Source organism: Myotis myotis, unplaced genomic scaffold (assembly GCF_014108235.1).
Source record: "Myotis myotis isolate mMyoMyo1 unplaced genomic scaffold, mMyoMyo1.p scaffold_m19_p_9, whole genome shotgun sequence".
In the NCBI taxonomy this organism is placed as follows: domain Eukaryota; kingdom Metazoa; phylum Chordata; class Mammalia; order Chiroptera; family Vespertilionidae; genus Myotis; species Myotis myotis.
In genome coordinates, this window is record NW_023416401.1 from 12,566,981 (window position 1) to 12,591,716 (window position 24,736).

Consider the following 24,736-nt stretch of genomic DNA (forward strand, 5'->3'; position numbering starts at 1 on the left):
GTGGGCATGCTCTGAGGCTGCACTTGCAGTTCTGATGGAGGCTTTGGAGGTTGTGGGTGCTCTTTCCTTCCCCTTTGCTTCTGCACCTTCTGCCTGGAGGCCCATGGAAAAGGAGCCCGGAAGCAAGTGTTCAGAGGCCTCTGCAGCAGGGGGCTCAGGCTTTAAGGCTGGCCATGAAGGAGGGGTTCATGGGATTTGACTGCGTGAGTGAAACCAGCCTTGAGCATTAGAGCTGGTGGGCAGCCTACTTAGACTTCCTCCTTTTCTGAACCCACACCCCACCTGCTTTGGACTGCCTGCTGGCATGCTCACGACAAGTCTGTTTTTATTATTCTTTGGCTCATACATCTGCTGGATGTGGCACAGATGTGCTCACTGCTGGATCTGCTGAATTTTTTGTCTTAAAAAAAAAACTTAAGTGGCATTTTGGTTAAAGTACAAATCCCGCCGAAACCGGTTTGGCTCAGTGGATAGAGCGTCGGCCTGCGGACTGAAGGGTCCCGGGTTCGATTCCGGTCAAGGGCATGTACCTGGGTTGCGGGCACATCCCCAGTAGGAGATGTGCAGGAAGCAGCTGATCGATGTTTCTCTCTCATCGATGTTTCTAACTCTCTATCCCTCTCCCTTCCTCTCTGTAAAAAATCAATAAAATATATTAAAAAAAAAAAGTACAAATCCCTTGATTAAAACTTAAATACTATTTACCTCTTTATAACTTGAGCGTTATTAAACCTTACGTTCTGGGTCTTGGGAGGTTTGCTGGGTGCTTGGATCTGCTCACCCCTTCTTGTTCATCTCCTGCCTCACCCAGGACTCCAAGACTAGGTCCATTTCCAAGGCTGAGCCTCTCTTATTCCTTCCAGTAACAGCCTCCCTCCCATTATGCCTCTCCTTCCTATCAGATTTTTTTTTCCTTTTAATTTTTGAGGTCTAATTTATGTAAGATGAAACACACAGATCAATGCGTTTTAAAAACTGCATATACGTGTACAGTCCACACCTCTATAGAAAGATCTTGATAGGAATGTGGGTCACATGCATGTATCCATTTCCAAATCCAGGAATTTCCCAAATGGCCCTTCCCAGTCCACCCTTCCTGACTCAGCCCATCAGTGTTCTTATTTGTTTTTTTTATAGAAATAAACCCACAACTGCTCGCCTGTCCTACAATTTCATATAAATGGGATCATACAGTAAATACTTTTTGTGTTTAGCATCTTTCACTAGCATAATGTTTTTGTGCTTCATTCATGCTATTTCATGTCAATAGTTCTTTCCTTTTTATTGCTGAGTAGTATTCCATTGTATAAATAAACCACAAATTGTTTATCATTCGTAAATTGTTAGACATTTGGGTTGTTTCCAGTTTGGGGCTATTGTGAATGAAACTCCTCAGAACATTCTTGTGAAAGACTTTTTTGTGGATGTATGTTTTCATTTCACTGGGTAAATGCTTATTGTTGGGCCCACGCTGAAAAAAACCAGGCCAAGAGATGTTTTGAGAGCTTAAGGAATTTTATTACCTTCTCTCACCCTGGGCTGTGTGGGTGTCAGCCCAAGGGGATGGCTAGGTTCTCTTATATAGGTTCAGGATGTGGGTGTGAGTTGGCCAAGGAGAGGGGAGGGCATGAGTCACTCAAGCGAGTCAGGGGAGGAGAGTGCACAGGTCAGTCGGGCGAAGAGGAGTTCATCTTATCTTGCTTCCACAGGGGCCGCCATCAGGCACCTCCATCTGCCCCGAGCTATGGGAAAAAGGTTATAACAATATATATTACATGCCCAAGCAGGAGAGATTAGGGGTAGTTCATCCTAATACTTATAAGCAGAACTTTGGGGCATAGGGATGTGTATGTTTAGCTTTTTGAGAAATCACCATCTTCCAAAATGATCATACCCTTTTTACACTTCTATCAGCAATGCATGAGAGTTATGATAATTCAATCTCCTTGCCTACATTCAATACTGACTTTAATTTTAGCTGTTCTAGTAGGCATGAAGTAGATATCACTGTGGCTTTACTTGAGTTTCCCTGTGATGTTGAACAACTTTTCATGAACTTTTTGGCCGAAGGAATATCTTATAGGAAGTATCTTTTTATGAAGTGTTTGTAAGTTCAAGTATTACGCCCAGTTTTTATTGGATTGCTTATATTATTATTATTATTTTGTTGGATTTTTTAAATATTCTGGATACAAGTCTTTTGACCGATATATGTATCGTGAATATTTTCTCCCACTTGGTGGCTTGCCATTTGATTTTCTTAACAATTTCTCTGATGAGCAGAGGTTTTTAATTTTGATGAAGTCCAATTTTTCAGTTTTTTCTGTTGGAGTTCATAATTTTTGTATCTTCTTTAAGAAGTACTTCCAATTCTCAAAGGTATTTTCCTACAGGTTCTTCTGAAAACTTTATAATTTAGTTATATATGTATATTTTATATTTGAATCTATGATCCATCTCAAATTAATTTTATGTCAAGTTTGAGGAATGAGTAGAGGCTCTCTGCTCCCAGAGGTTTACACAGTTGTCTCAGGGCCATTTGCTGAAAAGACTTTCATTTCCTCACTGAATAGCTTTGGCAACTTTGTTGAAAGTCAATTGACAGGTGGGTTTCTTGATTCCATTCTGTTCCATTGATCTACTGGTCTATTCTCAGATCACTACCAGGCTGTTTTGATTACTGTAATTTCATAGAACGTTTTGAAGTCAGATGGTTTGAATTAGAGCCAAATGAGATGACTAGGTATCAAACACTCGAGGCATTCAGAAGAAGGAGAGGAGACCATAGGGCAAATTAGTTGAGGATAACTTCAGAGAGAAAATGGGATTTGAACTAGCTCTGAAGGAGAGGTTGGGTTTAAGTCAGTGGTTCTCAGTCTTCTGGCCCTTTAAATACAGTTCCTCATGTTGTGACCCAACCATAAAATTATTTTCGTTGCTACTTCATAACTGTAATGTTGCTACTGTTATGAATCGTAATGTAAATATCTGATATGCAGGATGGTCTTAGGCGACCCCTGTGAAAGGGTTATTCAGCTGCCAAAGGGGTCGCGACCCACAGGTTGAGAACCACTGATTTAAGTGAAAAGGAGACGCCATTGCCACTGTGGGAAAAGCATGTGCAAAAGTCCTGGGGTGGAAATGGACACTGCCCATTTGGAAGACAGGAAAGAGACCAGTGTGGGGAAAACTGGGGAAGAGAAGTAAGAAATAGTGTGTAGAGGGCTCTGATTACCAAACCGAGGGTACTGGGGTTATGGGTATGGCACACTCACTTCTGATGGCAGATCTGTGATGCTATCTTGGTGTTCATGAAGTACTTTTTCCTACTTGGCCCATGCTCTCTGAGTAACATAGGAAGGAGTTTCAAGGCCATATCCTGCACAGTTTTGAAATTGGCCTTGGGCACTCTTGGTTTTCTGTTGGGGATTTCCTTTCTTGATTGCCTCTGTAGCCCAGTCAGTCCTCCAAAGCAGCAATTCTAGTTTTTTTCAGGCTGGTGGCCAGAAGGCCTGGTAACTTGGTTTGTTTGTCGGAAACCCTGGTCTGGCTCCACCCTCCCTGTCCAGATCAAAGAGTCTACACACCCTTAATTTAAAACAAGGAAACCACCTTTTCCAAATGAGTAGCATGAAACAGAAAACCCTCTGTCTACAAAACCAACATTGATATTGGGTATTTGTACCTATTCATTCACTCAGGAGTCTTGGTTTTCATTGTTCTTGTCTAATGCATCTGGCTGGGAACACAATAGGCGGCTTCATCCTATGGAATTTTACTGTATTTAAGCTGGATTTGTGTGCGTGCGTGCGCGCGCATGTGTGTGTGTGTGTGTGTGTGTGTGTGTGTGTGTGTGCATGTGTGTGTGTGTAGGAGTGGTTGAAGATGTCGAAGAAGCCACAGGCACTTGTAGTGGAGCTGGGACAGCAAGGCTACTCACCAAACAGCGAACTCAGAAGCCGGGTGCTCTGATTGTCTAGAGGAGGGAGCGCTGGCTACTCAGAAGGCTTCCAGAAAACTTAGAAGTGGAGGGGCTGGGTTGCATTCAGGAGAGGATAACGTAAGCATCATCTTAGAGTTGCCGCTGAGCTCTGCATTTCAGGGGGCAGTGAGAAACCTACCTGGCTGGGACAGAAGAGTGGGTGTATGGAGGGGTGGGTGGAGAAATGAAGTTTTGGTGGAAGCCATTTTTTAGGTTTCCCAAGGCCTAAATCTGTGCTCAAACAACAGCTAGCAATGGAATCAAGTGTATTTCTAACTTAGATTTATCTATATGTCTACGTACAGAATCTGTTATACGTATAATAATGCGTGTGTTAATGCAGTGGGATTTATGGCCAGTTTAGTTTCTGAAAGCCACATTGGCATCAGCCTCAGACGTTGGTCCCGCTGGGCCTCTTTGGGACCCACCGATCTGCTCAGCCAGGGGATGACAAGTGGCAGCAAATGGGAGAGAGGACTTCTGCTTCTCCGTGTCCTGGGCTAGGAGAGAGGTGTCTTCAGCTGTCCCCCGCCCACCCCAGGGCAGAGTTGCACCTCTCCCAGCTGACTGGGGGTCTGGGAAGGAATGGTCTGCTTGGGCTGGGCTGGGGGTGGAGGAGCTCAAAGCTCCCAGGACCAGCCTCCCTGAGGATTAAAGTCGGAGTCAGCAACCTAGTGTAAGCATTTGGGGATAGAAACCAGGGAGCAGGCCTTACTTCGCAGGGGACACTTTCGTGGATATTCCTTGGAGTCCCTGATTTGTTGGTTTGGGGAGCTGAGCGAAATTTGAGTTTTATAATGTACCTCATCTAGGGCTAATGCTTTGGAAGGCTTGGGCAGCTTCCTCCAACCTTGGAGCGCTAGTAGAGTAAAATAGGAATAAAATGCTAATTTTAAATTTAAAAAAATCCTCCCCCCATCCCCCGCCCCCAAACTGGGACCATGGAGCATGCTGAATGCTGCCTTCCCTCCATGCTTCCCAGTGGGAAGCCAGACCTTCTCTGTCATTCCTGGGCCTGGCTCCTGGCTCAGGGCTGCTTGCCCTTTGCAGCAATATCCTTGACCCTCAGCAGGGCTCATTGGTTTTATGAGAAAAGATGTTAGGGTCAGGCTCTCCTGCTCCCAGTCCTGGCCTGATTTAGGACGCTGGTAGCAGCCCGGGGCTCCGCCAGTTCCCTCATCCATGTGCCTCGCAGTCCCCAGTCACTTCCTTCCTGTTTTGTGGCCCCTTCAGTTTCATAATTTTAAAAATTCTTCCACAGCTACATGCATTCTTACTTCTTCTATTTTGGTCACATATGTCTTGGAGGTAACGTGTTTCAGCAACTTCCCATTGTGGGCTTCCCCCATCTCTTCAGGCCTCGGGGCTTCCATCTGTGCTGTTCCTGGTCTGACAAGGGTTGTTTCTTTTTCACCAGAGTCCGGACATCCTTAGCACCATTGGCTATGACAGCATCATCCATCATCTGAACAACGGCCGCAAGAATTGCAAAGAGTTCGAAGACTTTTTAAAAGAAAGGTACACGCTGTTTCCTGTCTGAGGACAGAGGGAGGACAGGATGCTGCCACACAAACAAGGAACAATTCACTGCTTCGTGGAACTTGCTCCTCTGGTGTGGGGTGCTTATGGGACCCGGGACTCGGTCTGCTGAGTCTGGGCCATAGGCTGATGTTGCTTCATGGTTGTGTTTCATGGTTCACAAGAGCCTCTGCCGTAGGTTATGGGATGCTCCCCAAGATGTAAATGATATCTTTGTCCTAAAGTTCTTAGATACCAGTTGGAGAGATAAGACTTATGAATGAAGCAGCAAACAAGATGTAATAAAACATTAAGTTGTGTGATACCCATGACACTGAGAGACCTCACGGGAGAGGGGGACTGTGGAGGACTGGCCAAAAGAGGGGGGCATGGGAGCTTCGTGGAGGAGGAGATCCTTGAGGTGGCCCTCCAAGGGTTTGGTGGATTTGATAGGTGGAGGGGTATCCAGATATATGTGGGGGAACAGCAAGCTTGGAGATGAGAATGAGCATGACCCATGTGGTGAGTGGGAGGGAAGAGGAGGGGCAGAGCCTGATTCAGAGACAGGGAGCAGTGACAGAGATGTGGGACAGGTCATGGCACTCTACCTGGCAGTATGGCTTGGGATATGAGCTTGCTTTATAGGATTATCTTTCCTTTTTTTTTTTCTTAAATTTTTTTTTTTTAATTTATTGATTTGAGAGTGAAAGCAAGAGCAGGAGAAGAAATATTTCAGTTCGTTGTTCCATTGATTTATGTGTTCATTGGTTGCTTCTTATATGTGCCTTGACTGGGGTCAAACCTGCAACCTTGGCGCATTGGGACGATGGTCTAACCAACTGAGTTACCGCCAGGGCTTCTTTTCTTTTTCTTAGTGGGTATGATTTTTAAAAAAAATATATTTTATTGATTTTTTACAGCGATGAAGGGAGAGGGAGAGAGAGTTAGAAACATCAATGAGAGAGAAATATCCATCAGCTGCCTCCTGCACACCCACTACTGGGGATGTGCCCACAACCAAGGTACATGCCCTTGACCGGAATCGAACCTGGGACCCTTCAGTCCGCAGGCCAATGCTCTATCCACTGAGCCAAACCGGTTAGGGCAATTTTTTTTTTTTTTTTAAATTCTACACGTGATGAAGTGAGTTAGTTTTGTGGAACTTACTCATCTGGAATACTCCATTGTGATTCTGGATGGAGTGCTTTAGGGGGATTTTTGGCCTAAGTTCCAGGTCATTGCTAGGCTCCAAACCAGGAGTGGGCAAACTTTTTGACTCGAGGGCCGGAACAAAAGCATGGATGGAGTGTTTGTGTGAACTAATATAAATTCAAAGTAAACATCATTACATAAAAGGGTACGGTCTTTTATTTCAATAGTTTTATTCATTTCAAACGGGCTGGGTCTGGCCCGCGGGCCGTAGTTTGCCCACGGCTGCTCCAAACCAATTAACAGTGAGTTAGAGAGTCATAACGTGGAGATAAGACATCAAAGTGTCTTCTTCGACCAAGTCTCTCTACTTTCTACTCCAGAGAACATTAGGCATCATAGAGCACACACTGGTAGCCACACTCCGGTGGTGAGGCCTCTCTCCTTGAATGGATTCAAAGGACCACTGCCCCCCTGTGCATCTCAGGAGGGGTGGACAGAGCGAGGTCTATCCACTGGGGGGTCCATAGAGCTGGTCACTGCCCCTCCTCCTTTAAGCGACCAGCCTCCTCTTCTACCCACCCTGGCTGACGATGGTGACACCAAGTTGCAGCCTTCCTTTTTCTGGACAGGCACTGGAGGTGGGCTTCCTCCTGTTTCCAACAGAGCTGACAAAGTAGCAAGCAACCAAGTGTCCCGTGACTATGCAGGAGAGAGACTGCAGAACACCCCTTGCTTTTGTGTTCCTCTTCCAATCAAGGCTTTTATACATTTACACATTTTCTCCTGGAGACGAAACAGTTTTGCGACACATCCATGAAGGAGGTGTTGGCTAATAGCTGAAGCTTCCGCTGCCCAGTGGACCATCCAGTGGTGCCCTGACATAGTGGGGTGGTGGTGTAAGTCATGGGTGTCCGCATTTACAAAAACATAACCCTCAGTAAGGAATACAGGTTACACTGCCACCCAGTACACACACACAGACAACGAAAGTTTAAGAACACATCACTACCCTATGATTTTATTCAATTCTATTTCAGTGAGTACATTAAATAGAATTTTATGCTGGTCATAACCCATTGGATTGATTTATGGTTCCCTAGTGGGTTATGCCCCACAGTTTGAAAAACAGAAGTCCAAATGGAACCCAAAAGCTAAGCTCGCACTTTTAAAATGTTTCACAGAAATATATGGGCAAGTGGGAGAAATATATGCAAATTAAGCATGGTGAAGTATTGATACTGTATTTCTAGTATATGGCCATTTTTCTCCAGGAGTTTCATAGTAAAAGAAACCAGTCCCATGTGCTCTGATTTTGAGGAAGAATCTGCTGCCATCAGTTCAGAGTGTCAGATATGTATGTACACATACCGGAGGGTGGGGACTCGAGGCCCCTGAGCGAGCGGCCTGCCTGGCCTTTGGGCTTCCTTTGCTGGTGGTGTGCTTACCAGAAGGAGGCTGCTGTGACCGAGGAGAGAGCGTGGGCTCCCCCATTGCATCCTGTTCAGCGATAATTTATGTGAGGGAGTGCAGTCCTCTTCTGGTTTGGTGGGTGCCTAACATTTCCTCTTGCTCTGTTTGGCGTGGGGTGCTTATGGGACGCGGGACTCGGTCTGCTGAGTCTGGGCCAGAGGCTGATGCTGCTGAGACGTCTTCCGAGGCTCTTGAGCATTATTTTACTGAGCTGCTGTAATTTCATGTGGAACCCTAGCATATTCGTATGGACTAGAGGCACCACACACAGAGACAGAAGCAAAGATAGCAGCAATCTGTCATATATATATTACTTATTATTTTTAAGTGTATTTTTATTGATTTCAGAGAGGAAGGGAGAGGGAGGGAGGGAGGGGGGAGGGAAAGAGGGAGGGAAGGAGAGAGAAAGAGAGAGAGAGAGAAACATCAGTGATGAGAGAGAATCATTGATTGGCTACCTTCTGCAAGCCCCCACACTGGGGATCAAGCTGGCAACCCTGGGCATGTGCCCTGACCAGGAATCGAACCATAACCTCCTGGTTCATAGGTCAGTGCCTAACCACTGAGCAACATCAGCCAGGCTACTGTTTATTATTTTTAGTTCATCAAGTGTGATACACATATGTTTATAAAATTTTTGTGACATGTGGCTAAACATGTCCTGACCGGGAATTGAGCTGTGACCTCCTGGGTTATAGGTTGATGCTCAACCACTGAGCTACACTGGTCGGGCAAAAGTGTAATTTTTTAAAAAAAAATATATATTTTATTGATTTTTTACAGAGAGGAAGGGAGAGGGATAGAGAGAAACATTGATGAGAGAGAAACACCGATCAGCTGCCTCCTGCACGCCCCCTACTGGGGATGTACCCGCAACCAAGGTACATGCCCTTGACCGGATTTGAACCTGGGACCCTTCAGTCCTAAGGCCAACACTCTATCCACCGAGCCAAACCGGTTAGGGCAAAAGTGTAACTTTTGAAATTAAGTTAGTAAGTCATTTACCGTGGGAACTTAGAAAGTGACAGAAACCCAGAGACATCTTACATACAGACCCTATGTTTATGACTCATCAACTCTGGGCTTTCTGGGAAGATGGCTTGTTCCTCGCACAGAGACCCTTCTCTATTTGCCTTTTTAAAAAAATATATTTTATTGATTTTTTTTTTCTTTTTTTTTTTACGGAGAGGTAGGGCGAGGGATAGAGAGTTAGAAACATTGATCAACTGCCTCCTGCACATCCCCCTTGACCGGAATCGAACCTGGGACCCTTCAGTCTGCAGGCCGATGCTCTATCCACTGAGCCAGACAGGCCAGGGCGTCTTGCTTTTTGTTTCATACATTCTCACCCATGACACCACTCTCTATTCCAGCAGACAGGCTTGTTAATGAGCATGCTTTGGATATCTCTGCCTCTACATCTTTACTCCATTATTTCCACCTTGAACATCCTCCTTTGTCCTCTATGCTTTTTTTTTTTTTTTTAATTAAATCTTTATTGTTCAGATTATTACATTTGTTCCTCTTTTTTTCCCCCCCCATAACTCCCCTCCTCCCAGTTCCCGCCCCACCCTCCGCCCTCACTCCCCACCCACTGTCCTCATCCATAGGTGCACAATTTTTGTCCAGTCTCTTCCCGAATCTCCCACACCCCTTTCCCCCCCAGGAATAGTCAGTCCATTCCCTTTCTATGTCCCTGATTCTATTATAATCAACAGTTCATTCTGTTCATCAGATTATTTATTCACTTGATTCTTAGATTCACTTGTTGATAGATGCATATTTGTTGTTCATAATTTGTATCTTTACCTTTTTCTTCCTCTTCCTCTTCTTAAAGGATACCTTTCAGCATTTCATATAATCCTGGTTTGGTGGTGATGAACTCCTTTAGCTTTTCCTTATCTGTGAAGCTCTTTATCTGACCTTCAATTCTGAATGATAGCTTTGCTGGATAAAGTAATCTTGGTTGTAGGTTCTTGGTATTCATCACTTTGAATATTTCTTGCCACTCCCTTCTGGCCTGCAAAGTTTCTGTTGAGAAATCAGCTGACAGTCGTATGGGTATTCCCTTGTAGGTAACTGAGTTTCTTTCTCTTGCTGTTTTTAAGATTCTCTCTTTATCTTTTGCTCTTGGCATTTTAATTATGATGTGTCTTGGTGTGGTCCTCTTTGGATTCCTTTTGTTTGGGGTTCTCCGCGCTTCTTGGACCTGTAAGTCCATTTCTTTCACCAGGTGGGGGAAGTTTTCTGTCATTATTTCTTCAAATAGGTTTTCAATATCTTGCTCTCTCTCATCTTCTGGCACCCCTATAATTCTGATGTTGGTACGCTTGAAGCTGTCCCAGAGGCTCCTTACACTATCCTCGCATTTTTGGATTCTTTTTTCATTTTGCTTTTCCGGTTGGGTGTTTTTTTCTTCCTCGCATTTCAAATCATTGACTTGATTCTTGCGCTCCTCTGGTCTGCTGTCGGGAGTCTGTATAATATTCGTTATTTCAGTCCGTGTATGCTTAATTTCTAGTTGGTTCCCCAATATACGATCGAGGGTCTCATTAGTTTTCTTGTAGATCTCATTAAGTTTATCGGCGGCTTCTAAACAGTTCTTGAGAGACCTTAAAAGTGTGGTTCTGAACTCTATATCTTCCATTGACAATTTTGTCCTGTTTCTTTGTCTCCGCATTTTGTTATGCTTCCTTGGTGCACCCCCTAGTGGTCTTTGTTCGCAGTCTTATAGTTAAATCTTGATTGTTGTAGCTAATTCCAGGGAGGGTTTGACCTCCAGGCCAAGTGGCTATGAGAATCAGCTGTGTCAGCAGTGAGAGAACTTCTGTCCTCTAGGGAGGTGCTAATCTAGCCTTTGCCTGAGGCTATCCGGCAAATGCCTCTGTGCAGGGCTTGGGCGGGGCGGGTCGCACAGGATCAACAGGGTGGGCCGGAGAGAGCAGTTATGGCGGCTCTCAGTCCTGTCCCCAGGGGCTCTGCCTCTCTGAGTCCCAGCACCCGCTGCAAAGCTCAGAGAGAAAGCTGCACTCACTCTGACCGAAGCCAGACAGTCCCGCTTCTCCCGTTTGAGTCTGGGTCCCTAAAGACTCGCCCGTATCTGGAGCTCAGAGTCTGCGACTCCCTCCCGATTGAAAACGCCAACCACGCCCTCCGCTGCCAGCCCGCTCCGCGCACTCCGCACCTCAGAATTTGACTTCAGCACTGCGCCTCCTCTGGGTGTCCGTATGCGTTTCTCTTTCCTCCTAGTTGTAGGACTTCCACTCAGCCGGCGTTCCTGTGGTTCTGGGTGCTGTCCCTTCCGTTTTTTGGTTTCACTTTTGAAGTAGTTGTTCAAAGCAGCAAACTCCGGCGTTAACCTATGCCGCCATCTTGGTTCTCAAAAAGTGTCCTCTATGCTTGAGTAAATTCTCCCCATCCTTCAAAATCCAGGTCAAATTTTCCTCCTCTTCTTTTTTTTTTCTTTAAAGGAAGCATTCTACATAGCACTCCAATCTGAGGTCTTCCACTGGTTACCAATGAAAATGAACCTATCTTATCACTGGTAGCCCAAATCCATAGATTCTCTGCTCCCTTGAGCCCCTTGTGGGGCCATATATTACAAACAGAACTCCTGATATAAGTAGGAAATAAGAAATAGAAAATCGAGGATAATCATACTGCAGAGTAGGTGTGACTAAATGAGATTGTATTAATAGTTGTCATTTATTTAAGATGTACTCAATATAAGCCAGCTACCATGTAGTTTGCATATATTAGGTTATTCAATCATAATAACCCTGTATGGCAAGTTTTATCATCCTTATTTTACAATTGAAAAAACTGAGGTTCAGAGAGGTTATGTAACTTGCCTAAGGTTAGAGACGTAATAAGGGATAGATCTGGTTTAAACCTAGGAAAGTTGGCCTCTGGAATCGGTGTTGTTAACCACTTCAGTGTGCCTAGTATAGTACCTGATACACAACAAGTGGTGGGTAAATTGTACCCACTACTAATATCATTATGTTAATCCTAGAAGGTAGGTAGGGTATACATCTTCAGCTCCATTTTACAGATGAGAACTCTGAGGCTTAATGGGGGTTTAAATGACTTGTCCAAGATTATAAAAGCACTAAGTAGTGGAGCCAGGACTTCTATTAACTCCATGTTTAATGGTTTTTCCACTCTACTAATGGTCTCCTATGATGGCTGGGTATATTTTTCTGAAAGGGGTTTCTCCAGGAACTTGGTGGCCAGGTCAGGGCTCTTAATTGTGTATTGCAACACAATACTGAGTAGGGAGGAGGGAAGCGTGTTTGTGAAACCCCTTTATGCATGGAATCCTGTACCACTTGTAGGTTAGCAGCTACACCTATGGACTGGGGGATCCCCAGCCTTAGTGCCCTGGGACTCTGCTCTTCCCATGAACTCCTGTACATCTCCTGGTTCTTTTCTTTTTAAAAAAATATATTTTTTATTGGGGAGAGGGAGAGAGAGAGAGCAACATCAATGAGAAAGAAACACCATGGATCAGCTGCCTCCTGGATGCTCCCTACTGGGGATTGAGCCTGCAACCTGGACATGTGCCCTGACCAGAAACCGAAATGGTGACCTTTTGGTGCACAGGATGCTCAACCAACTGAGCCACACCAGCCGGGCCCATGGTTCTTTTCTAGGGAGAGGTCGACCTGCCCTGGATACAGCTCTTATTCTGGGATCCCCACTATCTTTCAGGATGGGCTTAAGAATAACAGATTCCCTTGACAATAGTACCCTGTGTATGAGTTTCGAGAGTTGCCATAACAAATTGCCATAAACTGGGAATTTACTCTCTTATAGTTTTTGAGGGCAGAAGTTCAAAATCAAGATGTTTGCAGTCCTGCTGGTGTGGCTTAGTGGTTGAGCGTTGACCTATGAACCAGGAGGTCATGGTTTGATTCCTGATTAAGGCTCAGTCCCCAGTGCAGGGCATGCAGGAGGAAGCCGATCAATGATTCTCTCTCATCATTGATATTTCTATCTCTCTCTCCCTCTCCTTTCTTCTCTGAAATCAATAAAAATATATTTTAAAAGCAGATGTCTGCAGGATCATGCTCTCATGAAGGCTCAGGAGAGAATCTGTTCCATGTGTTTTTCTTAGTTTCTAGTGTTGCTGGCAGTCCTGGGTGTTCCTTGATTTGCAGCTGCTAACTCCAGTTTCATCTTCCATCCTCAGAGGGCATTCTTCTCCTGTGTCTTCATATCATCTTTTTATGTGGACACTAGTCTCATTGGATTAAGGGTCCATCATACTCCACTGTAAACCCAATGATTGTATCTGCAATGACCCACTCTTCAAATAAAGTTCTATTCTGAGATACTGGGGGGTATACAACTTCAACATTTTTGGGTAGGGAGAAGGATACAATTCAATTCATAACATGTACCCAATAGAATGTGCTGGAAGCTGAGACCTATAGGGAAGTAGAGTACTGGGATGAAAGCCCAGATTCCCAGGTCTTTTAATCCCGGCTTCCCAGGGGCAGCAGTGGTATTAATCAAGGGCCTGCCAGTGGTTCTCAACCTTCCTAATGCCGCGACCCTTTAATACAGTTCCTCATGTTGTGGTGACCCCCAACCATAAAATTATTTTTTTTGCTACTTCGTAACTGTAATTTTGCTACTGTTATGAATCGTAATGTAAATATCTGATATGCTATATGTGTTTTCCGATGGTCGTGACCTACAGGTTGAGAACTGCTGGGGCCCTAGACCTTTCTCTCTGTCAGTTTCCTCCTCTGTAAAATGAAAGGGTTGTGGTTGATGTTCTGTAAAATCCCCTCTGGATCTAACAACATGGTTCTTCTTAAGGAATTTATACTTTGGTCAAGGTGCTATGATTGGCATATACAGTGGGGGCCTTGACTTACAAGTTTAATTCATTCCATGACGGAGCGCATAACTCAAATTACTCGTATGTCAAATCACTGTGACGTTCGCTGCGCCAACTAGCGGTGGGGTATCTGAAGCTGGCTCGTAACCCGAATTGTTTTGAGCTTGCAACTCAAAGCAAAAAAATCGGCCGAGAGATGGCTCGTATCTCAAAAAAACGCGTTAGTCGGGACACTCGTAAGTCAAGGCCCCACTGTACAGTAAAAATGATGGCAATAGCTCTTATGCCACTAAAAACCCCCAAATATATACATATCCTTGGATCATAGTTTTGACATTTTAATCTGTGCTGGCTGGAGGCCATGCTTGGTTTTGTTGTAATGTTTATGTCAGGGACTTCTAGCCGGAGAAGACCACCTTAGAGATAAAGGCCACTGGTCTTTTATAATTCTTCCCTGTTACGTAGAGGGAATTTTGTATTTTAGAGAGTGATGTTATGTCTGAGCTACTCTCAAAGGTGCAGCTTTGCCTTCAAGGGGCCTAACTAAGAGTCAGCCCTGAGGAGGACTTATAACCCTCTCTTCTGTTCCACTTAGGGCATCAATTGAAGAGAGATATGGCAAAGATCTGCTCAGCCTCTCTAGGAAGAAGCCATGTGGACAGTCTGAGATCAAGTAGGTGCCACACTTCTTTCTTGTTTCCAGGTTGGCTTATACTGCCAGGAGCCCCGTCACTTCAGAAGAAAGAGCTGCCCAGGAGGGCAAAGTGTCTCGGATAATGACAATTTTTAATTTATTTAATTTCAGTTGTGAAAATTTTGGAAAAATAGAAAAAAGGTTAAAATGAACTATGAAGCTACAACTCATTATTAATATTCTCTAAGTTTCCCTGGAAGTCCTTTTCAATGTATACTTTTTCATAGGTGGGGTTACAGTATATATAATTTTATACTAGAAATTTAATAGAGAGGCTTACACACACACACACACACACACACACTCACCCATGCACGCACACCTATATACACATACATAGTTTGTGATAGCTACAAGAGACTGTCCTTGCACCATTTATAGTTCTCACCACCAATGTGAGATTTCTTTACTACAGTTATTTATTCTTCCATCATTCCTGGCTTCATGGGCAGTCAGTCATACAGGAACCAATACTTAGAAAGGCTTCGTAATCAGCTTTCCAATTCTGATTTCACTTTAAGGGTATTACTTAGCTTCCTTAATTTTACATTCATTTCCTCTTAAATGGGAAATCTTAGTTCCTGACAATATTAGCATGATTATTTGCTTTATATGATAATATATATAAAAAATTTTCAAAATAATATCATTATTGTTACTAACAAGAAAACTTGTGAATAAAGTTCACCATTTTCTTGCAGTTCCTTTTGATCTTAGGCTATATTTCACTAAGAATCCTGTGTTCTAAGGTCACTTAAAATTTTATTTTCTCTGTGTGATTATGTAACCAATTTTATATTAAGTTCATTTCAGTTTGTTTTAAAATTTAGGGATCCTTCTCTTTTCCCTGTTTCATTTAGTTTTATTTTTTGAATATGTAAAATATTTACGTGTTCACAGGTCAAAACTGTGTAGACTTAGGCAAGTTGCACTGTTATTCCAGCAGGGTTTAGATACTTTAAAGGGAGATTAGGGGTCAGCTGACACCGCCACCTCCCAAAAAACAACCAACAACAACATTTATTTGTAAAAAATATAAGCTGTTTGGGAAAATATCCAAAACCTTTTGAGGTGATGTGATGGGTAATAGCCACATTCTCTCACATAGTTCTTCTTGGAAAATATATTTAGCGGAATGAGTCTGGTCCCAAATGGTGTTTCTTATATTGTTACACAATTGACTGGTACCTGAGTAAATTCATAGAGAGACTCTGGCCCCGTTCTGTTCTGTCCCGTGAGAAAAGCCAGTCGGTTCCCTTTATGAGTATACACCTCAGAGAGGAACACCCAGCAGGATATGAGACCTCGCTGCCAGGGAGGTCTGTGGGGACCTCGCTGCCAGGTTGAAGTGAAAGGCCATCTAGGTGACTTGTGTTTCTGTCACCTCCAGGATTACCTTTAGGAAGGCGCCCTATGAGAGTGAGTGACTGCTCATTCATGAGCTAGGTAGGATTTGTCACCTCATTGGCTACACTGAGGGAATCTGGCCTCTGATAGACATAGTTAGGGTTTAAGGCCAAAGTGCTTGTCAAAAGGGTGGTAGAGCCCTGGCCTTTGTTTCTCAGTGGTTAGAGCATCTGCCCATACATCAAAGGGTCTTGGGTTAGATTCCTGGTCAAGGGCATGTACCTGGGTTGCAGGTTCAATCTCTGGCCCAGGTCCGGAATGCAACCAATTGATATGTCTCTCTCACATCAATGTTTCTCTTTCTCTCTCTCTCTCTCCCCTCTCTCCCTCCCTCCCACTGTCTAAAAATCAATGGGATAAAATATTCTCAGGTGAGGAGTAACAAAGAAATAAAAAAGGTTGGTAAACTATTTCCTTGTTGCACATTAATGAAGAACAGCAGGGAGACAAGGAGGTGACATGGGCAGGCTGCCACCCCCAAAGTTAGACTCCGCCCCCTGAAGTCTTGATTTTCTGCTGTCCTCTTAAGCTTGGGGGCTAAGATGAGTCTATAAATTGTGGGCCGAGAGGCACATGCAGTGGCATTAGAAGGAGATTGTATAGCCAATTTCCAGAACTTGAAATGATATATGCACTTTTTTTTTTTTTTTTAGCACCCTGAAGCGGGCCCTTGAAGTCTTCAAGCAGCGTAAGTGATTCTTTAAAAACGTATTTACTGTTCTTGGCAAGCTCTGTCTGTCATCAAAGGTGGGTTTTCATTTGAACAGAAATCTCACATTGGGTGGAAAAAATGAAAGCAACTCCTAAGGTGAGAAATAGTTCTGCGGAGTTGACGTGAGCTGGAGAACCTTTCACACCTGCATGTCGGGCTGTGCATTTGACTTCCTTACAGAAGTGGTTCTCACACTTGAAGTCCCGCTTGAGGCCCTGCTATTTGGTCATCAAGGGGTCCTGTCCAGTTCTCACATTCCCCAGGCCTGTTACTCAGAATCTCCTGTTCTATAAACATTTGAAAATATATTCAGCCTTAACACAAAAATGCAAAATTTTAAAACATTGAAATAGTCCTGGCCAGTGTAGCTCAGTTGGTTGGAGCATCATCCTGTGCACCGAAGGGTCACAGGTTCGATCACTGGTTAGGGCACGTGCGGGAAGTAATCGATCGATGTTTCTCTCTCTCTCTCAAATCAATAAAAGCATATCCTCAGGTGAGGATTAAAAATAATAATAATAAATTAAATAAAACATAGAAACATAATTTCAAGGCTTTCTGTTCTTCAGAATACTTGGTGCTTCCAAACTGAGGAGTTTACCAAGGCATGGTATGTACATGTGCCTAAAGTGCTTCTGTAGCCAGTTGAGTGATTCTAGAGCTTTGTAAGGTTAACTGAATAAATATTCATCTTAACTTTTCCATAGGTGTCCTCTTCCCTCTTTAACTCTGATAAATTCATTTCTCAAGATGTGGACAGTGTCTTCATGTTTCTTGCATGCCCACAAGGCCAACCATGGTTATCTCAGGGGTACTTCAGCATAGGCTGGGTCTCCTAAGCATATTTATTTGCTGTTACTTGTTTTCTTTTTTCCCAACAAGTAGCTTTATTTTATTATTAAAAAATACATTTATATTAAAAATTCAAATGAGACAACTAGCTGTGAAAAAGATAGCAAACACCCAAGTATTCAGTTCTTTTTTTTTCTTTCTTTTTTTTTTAAAAAATATATTTTATTGATTTTTTACAGAGAGGAAGGGAGAGAGATAGAGAGCCAGAAACATCGATGAGAGAGAAACATCGATCAGCTGCCTCCTGCACATCCCCCACTGGGGAAGTGCCCGCAACCCAGGTACATGCCCTTGACCGGAATCGAACCTGGGACCCTTCAGTCCGCAGGCCGACGCTCTATCCGCTGAGCCAAACCGGCCTTGGCCCAAGTATTCAGTTCTTAGTGCTAAGCAGTTACAGGTGAATATGCCTCCAACATTTTTATACAATACACACAGTTATGTTTGTATCTATTCATATAGATAAATAGGATCACACCATGGCAATGCATCAAAATCTATGGGGTGGCACATATGTTTTTAAATTGCTTTTTAAATGAAAAATATCAATTTTTAATCATGCTAGCAGTTTGGTATATATTTTTCCAGACTTTTGTCTATGCATTTAAAGCTCTCAGTCTCTCTCTCCCTCTCTCTAATTGCAGACATCCAAGTTGCAGACATACCTGAGGTTATACTATGCATACTCTCTATAATTTGGTTTTTCAGTTGATAGTATATCATAGACATCTTTCCACTTCAGTTCATGTGGATCTGCCGCACTCTTTTACATTAAAATTTTTTTGATCATACAAAATGCCAAATTTCTTCCAGAAAGGTTGTATTGATCCCGCCCCCCCCCCCCCAGCAGTGCTGTTTTCCCCCAGGTTCTCCAATACCACAAATTTTCATGCTTAAAAATTTTGCCAAACTGAAAGGTAAAAAATTATGTTTCTATTTAATTTAATTTAATTTATTATTATTTTTAATCCTCACCCGAGGATATGTTTTTTATTGATTTGAGAGAGAGAGAAAGGAAGAGGGAGAGAGAGAGAGAGAGAAACATCGATCAATTACCTCCCGCATGTGCCCTAACCAGGGATCAAACCTGTGACCCTTCGGTGCACAGGATGATGCTCCAATCAACTGAGCCACACTGACCAAGGCTATTTCAATGTTTTAAATTTTTGCATTTTTGTGTTAATTCTGAATATATTTTCAAATGTTTATAGGCCATTGAGCTGATCTTTTTTTTATATTTCAAGTTCTTTAACCAACTTTTTATACTGGAATATATATTTCTTTTGATTTGTGAATACTTTTACTATAGTTATTTACTAATTGTTATACGGATGGCAGATATCTTTTTATTGTCATGTATCTTCTAACCTTGTTCAAGTTATCTTGACACACACGAATTAAAAAATATTTTTAGATCAGATCTCTTAGTCTTTTTAGCTTACGTGCCATACTTCAATTTGTTTTCATAGAACAAGTAAGATTAACATTTTAATTTTTCTATTATAGAGGTAAGCCATGCTCATTGCAAAGGTTTTACGTAGACACTAAGGGGGGAAAAATCAACAATAACCTTTCCAGAGATAACTCTTGGTAGCCAAAATTTTGGTGTATCACTTTCTTAAAAATGCTCAGGCACATGAGATGTTAGAGATCCTTAGAGCTCACCTACTGAAAACTAAGGATGGGGTTTGAAATTGTAGTGGGTTTAGGAATGTCTCTTAGCCCGTAAGCTCCATGAACTTCTCCCTGGTCCTGGACGTACAGTAGGTTAGTAACAGCTACTGGTAAAAGGCTAAGCTAAAGACTTGCCAGCCTAGATCTTGGTGGTCAGGGCAATGCTGGCACATGGATAGTCTCAATAAATGCTGGTGACCAAGTGCAGTCGGTTAATTTAGCCACTTGCTTCAGTATTTTGTATATAATTTAAAATTGTGTACAGTTTTGCATATTTTAATTCAGACATATGTCTATCTGCTTATTGTTTTTTAAAATTCTTTTGCAGAAGTAGACAATGTGGCACAATGTCACATTCAGCTTGCACAGACTCTAAGAGAAGAGGCCAGGAAGCTAGAAGAATTCAGGGAAAAGCAAAAGCTACAACGGAAAAAGGTCGGGCTTGCATGTGTGTTAAAATGTTGCCTTTCTTATGGCAGAATACTCCAGGCTTGCTTGTTCATTCAACTCCTTGGCGTGTAACCATGCTCTTCTTTTAACCTATGTGATTATTTATTGGCAAACTATGTGGAGACTCATGGTTCTGTGCCCACTTACCACCCCCCCCCCAGGCCACTTCTTTTTTATAATTTTTGCTAGATTTAGGGGTACAGCCTGCTTTCCTCTTCTTTTCGTATCTGCTGCCACTATTTGGACTCTGACTGGAAAGGGGAACCCCCTCTTTCTTCAGTAGAGTCTAGCATAGCCAAGTTGGAGGGCTTTTCCCTGGACAAGGCAGTAAAGGGAGGGTAAGAGGGAGAGGAGACTCACTCCTTGGAGACCAGAATGTAGTCCAGCTGTTTTACAAGTAGGGTAACTGAGGCTCTGGGAAATCCAAGTTCTTCTTGTCTTCAAAGCAGATGTGCATAAGCTCTTTTTCATTAGGATCCACTCTGGCCAACTACACGTAAGGAGACGGGAGTGAGCAAGTTAATAAAACTGGCAGACATTTGGGAAGTTATAAAGATCAAGTGTTACTTAGACTAGACCAGCCACTATTCTGACTCCTTTCTATTTTTTTTAAGGTTTTTAAAACTGATTTTTAGACAGCGAGGAAGGGAGAGGGAGAGAGAGAGAGAAACATCTATGTGAGAGTGGAACAGTGATCGTCTGTTTCTTGCACACCCCCCACCGGGATTGAGCCTGACCCTCCCTTCTGTTTAATTCCTAAAACGTTGCTTTGCCTCTATTATCATTTTGTGAGAAGCTCTGACAGGTGTGCCTCTTACTAGGAAGGAAGGCTGTAAGATTTAAGGAATACCATATTAAGCACTTCCACACAAATGCAAGCTTCAGGTACCAGGTTTCAGGGGTCTATCTGGCCCAAAGTATTTTTCAGAGCAGAAATAATATGTAGACCTTATTACACCCACTATTGGATGGGCAAAATTTTGGGGCTGATAATTGCCAGCCCTGCCCACCTCTCTAGAGGAATTGCAAACTTCAGGAAGCAAAATGCCGTAGACAACCAAGGTCCACGCACACATGATTTCCACTGAGAGGAGAGGAGGGTCATTCCTCCCCATCTTTCAAGTGCCCTGGGTAGCCCTAGTCCTTTCGGAGTAAGTTTTGTTAATTTTGCGAGGCTTCTGAAACGTCCCCTCCTAACAAGTTGCTGAGAGAAGTCTCAGCGCTAGAAGCCCATGTTCTGAAGTCTAAATAGAGCAGCCGGTGTTCAGCCTACCATTGTCATCCAAGTTCCCTGTACAGCCTAGTGTGCTCTCTACAGCAGGACATGCCTCCTTCCCAGCTTTCCGGGAGAAGTCCAAAGTTGATTAATACATTTGTATAGACTTGTATCACAGTGAACTCTGGGTTGTACCAACTTCCGTATATAAATACTTTAAAAAAAATTTCAGACTTTGGGGGAAAATATGTCATTGCCAACTTCTCATTTCCACTGTTCAAACCCTGCACACTTTGGTTTTTCACTTCTTGGAAATTAAGCCATTTCCACTTATCTAGGGAAGCCATCAGTTGGTTTCTTTTGTTAAACTGGGGCAGGGAGGTGCATGTAGAATGACTGGCCGGAAGTTTATACTTACTTACACAACTATCCGAGGGTGGTGAACGATATGGATGTGGTCACCGTTCCCTCACTAAGTATAGAGTATGGCCAGAGAGACTGAGGTAACATAGCAATCAGGGTAAAGTGTGATGAACCTTAAATGGTAGGGGAGATCCAGGCCACCTGAACATACAGAGGGAACACCTCACCTAATCTGTTGGGCTGGGGAGGCTTCCTGGAGGAAGTGACCTTGAATCTAAAACCAGCAGAGTGAAAGGCAATATAGGTGAGGGTGGTAAGAGATGAGGCTCTCACTCCTGGTGGTTGGCAGGTAGGGTGGGGTCTTAGGAGCTATTCTCAGGAGTCTTGATGTTTTAGGGTTCCGAGGTTCCTTCCCCAGCCCAGAATGTCCTAAGCCTGACAGACAGCACGTGGTCAGTTACTCTCTCCTCTGGTACCCACGTCATTTTACCATATCAGCTGAGATCAGAGTGACCATGGCAGAGTTTTGTTCTGCCTATTTGGAGAGCAGTCTCCAAATAAAAGAACCTCCTTGGTTCCAGAGAGTGATGCTTCCAGTTTTCAGAATACAGTCTGAGTGGGGTAGACAGACAAACAGATCACTAAGTAGTTATTTCCATAATTAGGGCAGGGTCATTTGGGCCATTTATAAATCTCTCTTCCTTTTGTCCTCCCTCTTACTTCTCCCCACCCTATAACAGGGATGATTGTGCTTTTGCACTGCTTTGTGTTACTACATTTGGCCTGAGCAGGAAGTCCGAGTCCTCAAAGAAGCGCCTCCCCAAGGAGACCTGAAAGAGAACCCTTGACTTACAGGGGCCACCATGAGTGGGGTCACCCTCTAAGTGAACCGTGGACATGAGGACACTTAAATCAAGGTGGTGCAGCAGACAGTGCAGGACTTGGTGTCACCGAGTAGCCTTGAACAAAGGTCACCAATGGTGTGACCTCTGGGACTCTGGGTTACACCTGTCAGGTGAGAGAGTAGATTGCTGCTCTCGAGGATCCTACTGATGTACAAATGCCAGGAAACCTTGAAGGCAGAGCGAGGAATGATATGAAGTGAAAAGGTTTGGCTCACAGAACTTTGTAGCCATCTGAGAGGTGCTTGAAGCAGGTGTTATGCAGAACTTGGGCATAAGGAGCCCTGGCTTGGGCCATAAAGTATAAAATAGTCGCAGCTTCCAAACTGGAAGAATGGCAGTATGTATATTTGGACTAGAAAGGATCATGGAATAGACCAACATTGCTAATGAATCTGCTCCCTGGAGCCAGGGAAAATCGGGAACCGTTATCAAATACATAAACCCAGCTCCTCCTCTTGGCAAATGCACATAGGGGCTAATGTGAACCACACAGCTCCATGCAATGGCAAGGATCTGCCCACGCGTCCTCCATGTGGGGATCATGTTGGAGCCCTGTCTGTTCTCTCTGTCTATTTACCTTCACCATTAGCAGGCGCATAGCTACTTCTGGTTCCCCCTTTCAGAGATGATGCCTCGGTTCTCTGAGGGCCTCTTGGGGTTCTACAAAGCTCATATTTGAAGTGAGATATTCTCTCCAGATATCTTGAAAATCTGTATTTGTGTGTTATGGTAACAGAGAGCAACTTAATATTGCGGAAAAGAAACCACATTCAAGTTTAATTTTCATATTATTTTGCATTATATCATTTTGCACAAAAGCAATGTCATAGCTCATTTTGAATGATTGCATCTCCTGATCTTCTATCTTCCCAATTGCTTTTATAGGGCTACCATAGGGATAATGGTAGTTTGGGGTCATGATTAGGAACAAGGGTCAGGTTTCTGGGCTCAAATCTCAACTCTACTTGCTGAGTGTTAACCTTTGGTAAATTAATCCACCTCAGTTTATTGTCAAGAAAATGGGAATAAGAGTATTAGGTTGTTGTGATACAGGAAAACTGCTGATCACATAATGCTTGATAAATTGGAGCGACTATTATGTCTGAGGTACATTTTTATTATTAGCTGCATTACTTTGGCTAATAAATGTATTAATGTCACAACCACAATAAAGAAATTGGTCCCAAGTGCACACAACAGAGTAGTTTACCTTTTCTGGATTAGATGGAGTGAAGAGTAGGACAACAGCCTGGTTGTTGTGGCTCAGTGGTTGAGCATTGACCTGTGAACCAGGAGGCCACGGTTTGATTCCTGATCAGGGCACATGCCCTGATTGCTGACTCGATCCTCAGTAGCGGGTGTGCAAGAGGCAGCCGATCAATGATTCTCTCTTATCATTGATGTTTCTACCTCCCTCTCCTTCTCCCTTCCTCTCTGAAACCAATAAAAATATATTTTAAAAAAGAGTGGGAGAACAGTTTTTTTTAGCTGTCCTACAAATATTTCTCCCCTTCATCCTGTCCAGGCTCCTTGCTGGGTAAGGGTGTGTCATTGATCCACAGAAGTGAATGTTTATAAGTCTAATTATTTTTTTAAAATATATTTTATTGATTTTTTACAGAGAGGAAGGGAGAGAGATAGAGAGCTAGAAACATCAATGAGAGAGAAACATTGATCAGCTGCCTCCTGCACATCTCCTACTGGGGACGTGCCCGCAACCCAGGTACATGCCCTTGACCGGAATCGAACCTGGGACCTTTCAGTCTGCAAGCCGATGCTCTATCCACTGAGCCAAACTGGTTTTGGCTATAAGTCTAATTATTGTGCCAATATAAGCTTACGGAAAAAAGACCCCTTTTAAAATATAAATGGCACGTTAACAAAAGTGTAAAAAGTCCTTTTGACACCAAATGTTCTTGATCCCAGATTTGCTGAAGAGACTGTTCTAAGGTGATCAATGTTTCCCAATGGTGGCAGCCCAAGTTCAAAGATGGACCCCCTCCATTAATCAGCATCGGACCTTGGGCAAATTGTTCAACCTCTTTGCTGCAGTTTTCTCATCTGTGAAATAATAAATAGTATATCTACCTTCTGGGTTGTGTGAGGACTCAATGAGATAATCCATCTTGAACACATCCCTTCAAGATAAGATGGTATTAACAATAATTTCTGTTTGTATTAATAGTGCTTGTGTTCTCTTCACAGACAGAGCTTATAATGGATGCTGTCCATAAACAAAGGAGCTTACAATTCAAGAAAACCATGGATGTGAGTTTCACTTTATTGCCTTTTCCTGAAATTCTGTGCTGTGTATGAGCATATTCCTGCTCAAATAACATTTCAATAATGTTATTTATTAATACAATGACTCTTAGTGATTTCACTTTTCTTCTTTTTAAAGCCTTGGGAATATTGAGGATGAAACTAGATAGTAGGAACATAATATTACCTTTCAAATATGGGAAAGTATAGCAAGTTAATTTAAATATT

The 24,736-nt window shown here is 43.1% G+C and overlaps 2 protein-coding genes across 2 annotated transcripts in view; one reads left to right on the forward strand and one right to left on the reverse strand.

The window, feature by feature from the left end:
* LOC118663157 (TP53-regulated inhibitor of apoptosis 1-like) overlaps nucleotides 1-5,331 on the reverse strand; it is an 8,352-nt gene extending 3,021 nt beyond the window's left edge. The window contains exon 1 of the mRNA XM_036322598.1: nucleotides 5,260-5,331. Within this exon, the coding sequence (XP_036178491.1) occupies nucleotides 5,260-5,331 (72 nt within the window). The remainder of the gene's footprint in view (nucleotides 1-5,259) is intronic.
* The window catches only part of PSTPIP2 (proline-serine-threonine phosphatase interacting protein 2), a 71,105-nt gene that overhangs the window by 30,991 nt on the left and 15,378 nt on the right, over nucleotides 1-24,736 (forward strand). The window contains exons 2-6 of the mRNA XM_036322930.1: nucleotides 5,400-5,500; nucleotides 14,569-14,646; nucleotides 16,728-16,762; nucleotides 19,641-19,747; nucleotides 24,452-24,514. Of these exons, the coding sequence (XP_036178823.1) occupies nucleotides 5,400-5,500; nucleotides 14,569-14,646; nucleotides 16,728-16,762; nucleotides 19,641-19,747; nucleotides 24,452-24,514 (384 nt within the window). The remainder of the gene's footprint in view (nucleotides 1-5,399; nucleotides 5,501-14,568; nucleotides 14,647-16,727; nucleotides 16,763-19,640; nucleotides 19,748-24,451; nucleotides 24,515-24,736) is intronic.